General features: G+C 40.4%; 1 protein-coding gene across 1 annotated transcript; it reads right to left on the bottom strand.

Annotated features, from left to right (window-relative positions):
* Window positions 1-9,386: 9,386 nt before the first annotated feature.
* On the bottom strand, window positions 9,387-10,372 carry LOC129622606 (olfactory receptor 7C1-like). The gene has a single exon (XM_055539203.1). The coding sequence runs from the start codon at window positions 10,206-10,208 to the stop codon at window positions 9,387-9,389; it is 822 nt and encodes a 273-aa protein (XP_055395178.1). The 5' UTR covers window positions 10,209-10,372.
* Between the last annotated feature and the right edge of the window lie 649 nt (window positions 10,373-11,021).

Below are 11,021 nucleotides of genomic sequence, written 5' to 3'. Positions count from 1 at the left end.
TCCCAAATCTTCCCCCTACCCTCCCACAGAGTCCAAAAGACTGTTCTATACACCTGTGTCTCTTTTGCTGTCTCGCATACAGGGTTATCGTTACCATCTTTCTAAATTCCATATATATGCATTAGTATACTGTATTGGTGTTTTTCTTTCTGGCTTACTTCACTCTGTATAATAGGCTCCAGTTTCATCCACATGATAAGAACTGATTCAAATGTATTCTTTTTAATGGCTGAGTAACACTCCATTGTGTATATGTACCACAGCTTTCTTATCCATTTGTCTGCTGATGGACGTCTAGATTGCTTCCATGTCCTGGCTATTATAAACAGTGCTGCAATGAACACTGGGGTACACGTGTCTCTTTCAATTCTGGTTTCATCGGTGTGTATGCCCAGTAGTGGGATTGCTGGGTCATAAGACAGTTCTATTTCCAGTTTTTTAAGGAATCTCCACACTGTTCTCCATAGTGGCTGTACTAGTTTGCATTCCCACCAACAGTGTAAGAGGGTTCCCTTTTCTCCACACCCTCTCCAGCATTTATTGCTTGTAGACTTTTGGATTGCAGCCATTCTGACTGGTGTGAAATGGTACCTCACTGTGATTTTGATTTGCATTTCTCTGATAATGAGTGATGTTGAGCATCTTTTCATGTGTTTGTTAGCCATCTGTATGTCTTCTTTGGAGAAATGTCTATTTAGTTCTTTGGCCCATTTTTTGATTGGGTCGTTTATTTTTCTGGAATTGAGCTGCAGGAGTTGCTTGTGTATTTTTGAGATTAGTTGTTTGTCAGTTGCTTCATTTGCTATTATTTTCTCCCATACTGAAGGCTGTCTTTTCACCTTGCTAATAGTTTCCTTTGATGTGCAGAAGCTTTTAAGGTTAATTAGGTCCCATTTGTTTATTTTTGCTTTTATTTCCAATATTCTGGGAGGTGGATCATAGAGAATCCTGCTGTGATTTATGTCAGAGAGTGTTTTGCCCTTGTTCTCCTCTAGCAGTTTTATAGTTGGGTTATTAGTCTTATTGTTGAGGTGTAAGAGTTCTTTATATATTCTTATATAAATATCTTATCAGATATGTGATTTGTATAGATGCTCTACCTTTCAGTGGGTTGTCTATTCACTCTCCTGATGGTATCTTTTGAAGTGTAAAACTTGGTGATTTTGATGAAGTCCCATTTATCCCTTTTTTTATATGACTGCTTATGCTTTTGGTGTCATACCTAAGAAACCATTGACTAATCTAAGATTACAAAGATTCATTCTCATGCTGTTTTCTAAACATTTTGTAGTTTTAGCTTTGACTTTGAGTTAATTTTTATATGTATGTGAGGTAAAGGTTCAGGTTCATTCTTTTGCATTTGGTTGTCCAGTTGACCCAGCACTGCTTGTTGAAAACAATATTTTTTTCCCACTGAATTGTCCTGAATTGCAGCCTTATTAAAAATAAATTGCCCATAAATGTGAAGCTTTACTTGTGGACTCTGGGTTGTATTCCTTTGATCTATATATGTGTCTGGCCTTATGCTGTATGGCATTGTACTTTTAAAAATTGAAGTATAGTTGCTATATGATATTATGTTACAGATGTACAATATAGTGATTCACAATTTTAAAGGTTTTACTTCATTTACAGTTATTATAAAATATTGATTATATTCCTTGTGTTGTACAACATACCCTTGTAGCTTATTTTGTACCTGATAGTGTGTGCCTCTTGATTCTCCCTTTCTTCTCCCACTGAAAACTACTACATTGTTTTCTATATCTGAGTCTGCATTTTTTATATTTAATAGTTTCTTGTATTTTTTAGATTCCACATCCAAGTGATATCATATGATGTTTGTCTTTCTTTGTCTGACATTTCACCTAGCATAATGCCTTCAATGTCCATCCATGTTGCTGCAAATGGTAAAGTTTCATTTTTTCAAAATAACTGAATATTATTCCATTGTATGTGTATACCACATCTTCTTTATCCATTAATCTGTTGACAGACATTGAGGTCAGTCACTTCCATATGTTGGCAACTGTAAATAACATTGCTATGAATACTGAGGTATATGGATCTTTTTGAATTAGTGTTTTGTACCCAGGAATGGAATTATTGGATCACTTGGTAGTTCTATTTTCAGTTTTTTGAGGAACCTTCATACTATTCTCTATAATGGCTGTAGCAATTTATATTCCCACCAAAGGTGTAGAAGGGCTGCCTTTCCTCCACATCCTAGCCAACATTTGTTATCTGTATTCTTTTTGATAATAGCCATTCTGACAAGTGAGAGGTGGTATCTCATTGTGGTTTTGATTTGCCTTCCCTGATGATTAGTGATGTTGAACATCTTTTCCTATGAAGTATAGCCTTAATTACTTAATTGCCTTATTTACTGAAACTTTGTAGTACGTTTAGGAATCATGAAGTGTGAGTCTTTTGACTTTGCTCTTCTTTTTCAAGAATGTATTGATTATTCTGGTTCCCTTGCATTTCTATGTGAGCTTTTGGATCAGGTTGTCATTTTCTGCAAAAAAGGTGTTGGTGTTCAGTTGCTCAGTCATGTCTGACTCTTTGTGACCCCATGGACTGCAGCATGCCAGGCTTCCCTATCCAGCTTTTGATAGAGATTACATTGGATTCAAATTGTTTGTTAGTTCTAATAGGTTTTTTGGTTGATGTTTTAGGAGTTCAAAAGTCTACAGCATCTGTCAATTGCAAGTAGAAATGGTTTTACTTCTTTACAGTCTGCTGCTGCTGTTGTTTTAGTCACTAAGTTGTGTCCAACTCTTTTGTGACTCCATGGACTATAACCTGCTTGGCTCCTCTGCCCATGGGATTTGCAAGAATACTGGAGTGGATTGCCATGCATTCCTGACCCAGGGGTCCAACTTGTATCTTCTGCATTGGCAAGCAGATTCTTTACCACTGAGCCACCAGGGAAGCCCTCTTTACAGTCCAATTGCTTTCTAGTTCTTTTTCTTACTTAATTGTGCTGAGTGGAACCTCTAGTACAATACTGAATGGAAACGGGAGGAGTGGCCATCTTTGTGTCATTCTTGACCTTAGAAGAGCAGAAGTAGGAAGATTAGATAAATGGATAGTGATGCTTATAAGAAAAACAGATCATATCCAGGTGATTAGAGTGGGCTAGTGTGAGAAGGTACTTTTTGCACATGACATGAAACTTACCCTGTGTTCCAGGGCATGGAGTAAAGGAAGAAGCCACAAAGGGGAAAATAATGCTAGAAAGAAAGGCCCTGAGGGGAAATGTGTATGATATATGTGAGTGAGCGAGGGCTCAGACATAGTCAGCATCTTGTTTTTAATAATTATGGGACAGGAAATGGAGAGGAAACTTTTGTAAGGAGTGAGAGATGTGAGGGAGAGAGCCACTTCAACATTTAGTATCATTCTAAAGTCATATACTGTTTCACTAAAAAAACCCACACTGCCTATTAAAAGCCACTAAATTACAAACTATAAAAAGGAATTTTATAGAATATGAATTATATCTCAATAAACTGTTATTAAAAATAGCATTGTACTGAAATATAAAAAACAATTTATTATTCACATGAACTACATAGGGAAGAATTTTCCAATGATAACACAGCCTGAAGAGTCACAAAGATGATTTTTATTAGTTTCATGTATGTAAAGAGAAAACTTATTTATGTCAAAAAATCAAAAAGAAAATCAAAGGATGAAATGGTGATTGGAAAAAGGCTGCAATATGAGTAGGAAAGTGTAAAATTTAAATATTTAATATAAAAAAGACTTATTCAAGTTTTTAAAATAGTCAAATGACACGAAGAAATAATTGACAGAAGAATAAATAAAATGCATTTATGGATTTAAGTAAACAATCAGTAATCCAAAACATTCAAAGAAAAGAAGCACCATTTTTCACTTACTATATTTGTGACAATTGAGTAAAAAATTGGAACGCGAAGAATGCAGAGAAAGGAACATTCTCACAGAACCATCATTTGGGATGTAAATAATTAACAGTTTGGCAAATTTTTATTTTTATTATAGATAGTTTCTTCATTAAAAAATCCATCTATTTAGTTGGCCATGCCATGTGGCATGTGGGATCTTCGTTGTAACCCATGATCTCTGCAGTGGAAACGTGGAGTCTTAACCACTGGATCTCCAAGGAAGTCCTTGTAAACTATTTTTGCAACATATTTCATGAGCCTGAAAAAATTTCCACACAGCAATTCCACTTCTTAAAATTTATTGGAAGGGCATAGGAAAATCCATACATGTATGGTTTATTCACACTGATCTTCATTGCATCATTATTTATAAAGTTAAAAATAATTAACAGAACTGAGTGAGTGAAGTCGCTCAGTTGTGTCCGACTCTTTGCGACCCCATGGACTGTATAGCCCACCAGGTTCCTCCATCCATGGAATTTTCTAGGCAAGAGTACTGGAGTGGGTTGCCATTTCCTTCTCCAGGGGATCTTCCCAACCCAGGGATCGAATCTGGGTCTCCCTCTTTGTGGGCAGACGCTTTACTGTCCAAGCCACCAGGGACTAATTACCCCCAAATGGAAGATTACAGACAGTGTGTTGAAAATCAGAGACACTACTCTGCCAGTAAAGGCTATGGTCTTCCGAGTGGTCACGTACGGTTGTGAGAGCTGGACAGTAATGAAGGCAGAGGGCCGAAGAATTGATGCCTTCCAACTGTGGTGCTGGAGAAGTCCCTGGAGAGTCCCTTGAACTGCGAGGGGATCAAGCAAATCAATCTTAAGGGAAATCAGCCCTGAATACTCATTGGAAGGACAGATGCTGAAGCTGAATACTGAAGACCAGTATTTTGGTCACCTGATGTGAACAGCTGGCTCATTGGAAAAGTCCCTGATGCTGGGAAAGATTGAGGGCAGAAGGACAAGAGGGCATCAGAGGATGAGATGTCTGGCTGGCATCACCAATACAATGGACATGAACTTGGGCAAACTTCGGGAGTTGGTGAGGGACAGGGAGGCCTGGTGTGCCGCAGCCCATGGGGCCACAAAGAGTCAGACATGACTGAGCGACTGAACAATGACAACATGGCAGGTGCTTCTGCTATAATATTAATTATGAGAATGCTTATATAAATTTAACAACAGTGTGGAAAGCATTCATGTTTTAAAATTACATGAAAAATCATCTCTTAACAATGTAGAATAAATGTATAGAGAAAAGGATTGTAAGAATTTGCATAACACGTTCTTTCAGGAAAGGATTTGAAAATTTTTCCTTATATTTTAGACATTTACTATAATGACACATGGAGAAGGCAATGGCACCCCACTCCAGTACTTTGCCTGGAAAATCCCATGGATGGAGGAGCCTGGTAGGCTGCAGTCCATGGGGTCGCTAAGAGTCGGGCACAACTGAGCGACTTCCCTTTCACTTTTCACTTTCATGCATTGGAGAAGGAAATGGCAACCCAGTCCAGTGTTCTTGCCTGGAGAATCCCAGGGACGGGGGAGCCTGGTGGCTGCCGTCTGTGGGATCACACAGAGTCGGACACGACTGAAGTGACTTAGCAGCAGCATAATGACACAAATAATTTTTCAATTGGAGAAAAACTAAACAGTTTAAAAAATGAAAATAGCCTCACAGCTAACAATAATTTAACTCAGATGACCATTATATCTACTACTGTGGGCAGGAATTCCTTAGAAGAAGTGGAGTAGCCATATCATAGTCAACAGAGTCTGAAATGCAGTAGTTGGATGCAATCTCAAAAATGACAGAATGATCTTTGTTTGTTTCCAAGGCAAACCATTCAATATCACAGTAATCCAAGTCTATGCCCCAACCAATAATGCTGAAGAAGCTGAAGTTTAATGGTTCTATGAAAACCTAAAATACCCTCTTAGAAGTAACACCCCCAAAAGATGTTCTTTTCATTATAGGGGACTGAAATGCAAAAGTAGGAAGTCAAGAAACACCTGGAGTAACAGGCAAATTTGGCCTTGGAGTACAGAATGAAGCAGGCCAAAGGCTAACAGAGTTTTGCCAAGAGAATGCACTGGTCAAAGCAAACGCCCTCTTCCAACAACACAAGAGAAGACTCTACACATAGACATCACCAGATGATCAATACCAAATCAGATTGATTATATTCCTTGCAGCTGAAGATGGAGGAACTCTATACAGTCAGCAAAAACAAGACCAGGAGCTGACTGTGGCTCAGATCATGAACTCCTTATTGCCAAATTCAGACTTAAACTGAAGAAAGTAGGGAAAACCACTAGACCATTCAGGTATGACCTAAATAAAATCCTTTATGACTATACAGTGGAAGTGAGAAATAGATTCAAGGGATTAGATCTGATAGATAGAGTGCCTGAAGAACTATGGAAGGAAGTTCGTGACATTGTACAGGAGGCCGTGATCAAGACCACCTCCAAGAAAAGAAATGCAAAAAGGCAAAATGGTTGTCTGAGGAGGCCCTACAAACAGCTATGGAAAAAAGAAGTGAAAGGCAAAGGAGAAAAGGAAAGATATAAGCATCTGAATGCAGAGTTCCAAAGAATAGTAAGGAGAGATAAGAAAGCCTTCTTCAGTGATCAATGCAAAGAAATAGAGGAAAACAACAGAATGGGAAAGACTAGAGATCTCTTCAAGAAAATTAGAGATACCAAAGGAAAATTTCATGCAAAGATGGGTACAATAAGGGACAGAAATGGTATGGACCTAACAGAAGCAGACAATATTAAGAAGAGGTGACAAGAATACACAGAAGAACTATATAAAAAAGATCTTCATGACCCAGACAATCACAATGGTGTGATCACTCACCTAGAGCCAGACATCCTGGAATGTGAAGTCAGGTGGGCCTTAGGAAGCATCAGTACGAACAAAGCTAGTGGAGGTGACGGAATTCCAGTGGAGCTCTTTCATATCCTAAAAGATTATGCTGTGAAAGTGCTGTACTCAATTTATGCCAGCAAATTTGGAAAACTCAGCAGTGGCCACAGGACTGGAAAAGCTCAGTCTTCTTTCCAATCCCAAAGAAATGTAATGCCAAATAATGCTCAAACTACCACAGAATTGCACTCATCTCACATGCTAGCAAAGTAATGCTCAAAATTCTCCAAGACAGGCTTCAGCAATATGTGAACTGTGAACTTCCAGATGTTCAAGCTGAATTTAGACAAGGCAGAGGAACCAGAGATCAAATTGCTAACCAACATCCATTGTATCATCAAAAAAGCAAGAGAGTTCCAGAAAAACATCTACTTCTGCTTTATTGACTATGACAAAGCCTTTGAATGTGTGGATCACAACAAACTGGGAAAATTCTTCAAGAGATGGGAATACCAGACCACCTGACCTTCCTCCTGAGAGATCTGTATGCAGGTCAAGAAGCAACAATTATAACTGGACATGGAAAAACAGACTGGTTCCAAATTGGGAAAGGAGTATGTCAAGGCTATATATTGTCACCCTGCTTATTTAACTTAAGTACATAGTATATCATGAGAAATGCTGGACTGGATGAAACAGAAGCTGGAATCAAGATTGCTGGGAGAAATATCAATAACCTTAGATATGCAGATGACATCACCCTTATGGCAGAAAGTGAAGAAGAACTAAAGAGCCTCTTGATGAAAGTGAAAGAGGAGAGTGAAAAAGTTGGCTTAAAGCTCAACATTCAGAAAACTAAGATCATGGCATCTGGCCCTATCACTTCATGGCAGATAGATGGGGAAACAGTGGAAATAGTGAGAGACTTCAATTTTTGGGGCTCCAAAATCACTGCAGATGGTGACTGCAGCCATGAAATTAAAAGACGCTTGCTCCTTGGCAGACAGGTTATGATCAACCTAGACAGCTTATTAAAAAGCAGAGACATTACTTTTGCCAATAAAGGTCCTTCTAGTCAAAGCCATGGTTTTTTCAGTTGTCATGTATGGATGTGAGAGTTGGACCATAAAGAAAGCTGAGTGCCAAAGAATTGATGCTTTTGAACTGTGATGTTGGAGAAGACTCTTGAGAGTCCCATGGACAGCAAGGAGAGCCAACCAGTCCATCCTAAAGGAAATCAGTCCTGAATATTCACTGGAAGGACTGATGCTGAAGCTGAAACTCCAATACTTTGGCCATCTGATGCGAAGAGCTGACTCATTTGAAAAGACCCTAATGCTGGGAAAGATTGATGATGGGAGGAGAAGGGGATGACAGAGGATGAGATGGTTGGATGGCATCACCGACTCAATGGACATGAATTTGAATAAACTCCAGGAGTTGGTGATGGACAGGGAGGCCTGGTGTGTTGCAGTCAATAGGGTCACAAAGAGTTGGACATGACTGAGGGACTGAACTGAACTGAACTGAACAACAACAAAAAACCAAATCACCTACCAGAGACAAAGATCTAAGTCCAGATGTATGAAACTGGACAAATTCTAACTCTTTTTGTGCCTAGCTTCCTTTTCTAGAATATTTTTGCCCTTACAATCACATAGAGTTCCTCGGCAGCTCAGCAAAAAACTAATCTGCCTGCAACGCAGGAGACACGGGTTTGAACCCAAATGGCAATCCACTCTCGTATTCTTGCTGGGTAAATTCCTTGGACATAGGATCCTCACAGGCTACAGTCCAAAGGGTCGCAAAGAGTTGGACATGATTGAACCACTGAACATAAGCATACACACTCAGGCAACATACAGATTCTTCCTACTTGATATGACATTCTCCATGTCAAGTCCAGTCCCCATGAATGAGTTTCTTCCAAGGTAGGGTCAGAATTGGTCCCTGCATCCCAGTGACTTGAGTGATGTCCTGACCTGTCTAGTCTTGCCAGAATTTTTTGTTGGGGAAGAATTTGTAACCTACACTGCTCCTATTGGCCTTCCTCCTAGAAGCAAAGTATTCGCTGGCATTTTTGATGTTCCCAACTCTGGATTGACTCTACCTGGATACATATACCTACACATCAAGTCACCCTGTGGGGAATGCTGGTCCCCCTTTCTCTCTCCAATTGCCCTTATTGCTGTTCTGCAAATCTGAGTCTTTATTTTCATGCATCTGCTCTGAAAACTCAGCATATTATGTTTTGAATGTGAGTCTTTCAAATTTATAATGGACAAATCTAGAGAAGGAGGCACATTGAAAAGCCTGGAGCTCAACTCTGGGGAAGGACTTTTTACGGGGTGGAATGTCTTCCCTGTAGCTCAAACAGTAAAGAATCTTCCTGAAATGTAGGAGACCCGGATTCCATACCTGGGTTGGAAAGATCCTCTGGAGAAGGGAATGGTAATCCACTCCAGTATTCTTGCCTGGAGAATCCCATGGACAGAGGAGCCTGGTGGGCTACAGTCTGTGGGGTCGCAAAGAGTCAGACATGACTGAAGTGACTAAGACTACACTACTCCATCTTCAGCCAAGGAGTCTCCACAAAGCTCCCTTCATGTCGCTGTTCCTCAGGCTGTAAATAAAAGGGTTTAGCATGGGGGTGACCATCGTGTATACCACAGATGCCACCACTCCAGTGTCTGCTGAGTACGAGGATGAGGGCTGGAAATATACCAGAAAGACTGTTCCATAGAAGAGAGTGACCACTGTCAGGTGAGAACCACAGGTAGAGAAGACTTTGTGCTTCCCCCCAGCAGAGGGGATCCTGAGGATGGTGTGGATGATGTGGGCATAAGAGACCAGGACACAGGTGAAGGGGACCACCCCCGAGAGGGCTGCTTCTGCAAACATTATGAGCTGAAAGATATGAGTGTCTGAGCAGGCAAGTTTGAGGAGTGGGAGAAGGTCACAGAAGAAGTGTGGGATGGCGTGGGAGGTGCAGAAGGAGAACTGAGACATGAGGAGACAGAGGGAGAAGGCCAGGAGGTGGGAGCTGAGCCAGGATGCAGCGACCAGCAGCAGGCAGTTCTGGGGCCCCATGATGGTGGTGTAGTGGAGAGGAAGGCAGATGGCTATGTAGCGGTCATAGGCCATCACAGCCAGCAGGAAGTCATCCAGCAGGGCCAATTCCATGAAGAAGAACATCTGCACAAGACAGCCAGTGTAAGAGATGGTGTAGTGCTGTGTGTGGATGTTGAGCAGCACCTTGGGGACGATGGTGCAGGAGAAGCAGGTGTCGGTGAAGGACAGGTTGGCCAGGAAGAAGTACATGGGGGTGTGGAGGCGGGGGTCAGAGCTGATGGCCAGGATGATGAGCAGGTTCCCCAGCATGGTGACCAAGTACATGGCCAGGAAGAGCCCGAACAGGAGAGGCTGCTGCTCTGGGTGCTGAGAGAAGCCGAGGAGCAGGAAGTCAGAGATGCTGGTTTGGTTTCTAATTTCCTTCAAAAGCAGAGAAATTAGAACAGATCTTATTTAAATAAAGATAGGCTCTCAATGTTACAGAGTCCATGGACTGTGGTTTGCTTTTCTCTATTCCTTGAAGAGATCACTGAGTTCCATTAGTAGGCGTAAATGCTGGTTTGCAAATATGTACAAATAGGACTGTGAACTCTGATGAGACGGCATCAGGGTAGAGATGCAGTTTGGGTTCTAGAATCCTGTAATGGGGCATGCTTTCCCCATAGGTGGGAAATGAGACTGAACTGGAATTCAGCTGGAAAAATCTCTTCAAATTTAATTTTCTTTTTAAAAAACTACAAAACAATCATTTTTGTTTGTGATTTAATTTTTATTTTATATTGAAGTATAGCTGATTTACATTGTTGTGCTAGTTTCAGCTATACAGCAAAGTGATGAGTTATGCATATATGTGTGTGTGTGTGTATATATATATATATCTCTCTCTCTCCATTCTTTTTCAGATTCTTTTCCCATATAGTTGATTACATAATATTGAGTAGAGTTTTCTGTGCTATCCGTATGTCCTTGTTTTTTTAAACTTTCTTTTTTATATTGGAGTATAGCCGATTAAGAGTGTTGTGATAGTTTCAGGTGGACAGCAAAGGGACTCAGCCATATATATATACCTGTATCCATTATCCACCAAACTTCCCAACAATCCAGGCTGCCACACAACACTGAGCAGTGTTCCCTGTG

This window comes from Bubalus kerabau, chromosome 11, assembly GCF_029407905.1.
Source record: "Bubalus kerabau isolate K-KA32 ecotype Philippines breed swamp buffalo chromosome 11, PCC_UOA_SB_1v2, whole genome shotgun sequence".
Lineage (NCBI taxonomy): Eukaryota > Metazoa > Chordata > Mammalia > Artiodactyla > Bovidae > Bubalus > Bubalus kerabau.
This window is presented reverse-complemented; position numbering and strand designations above follow the sequence as displayed.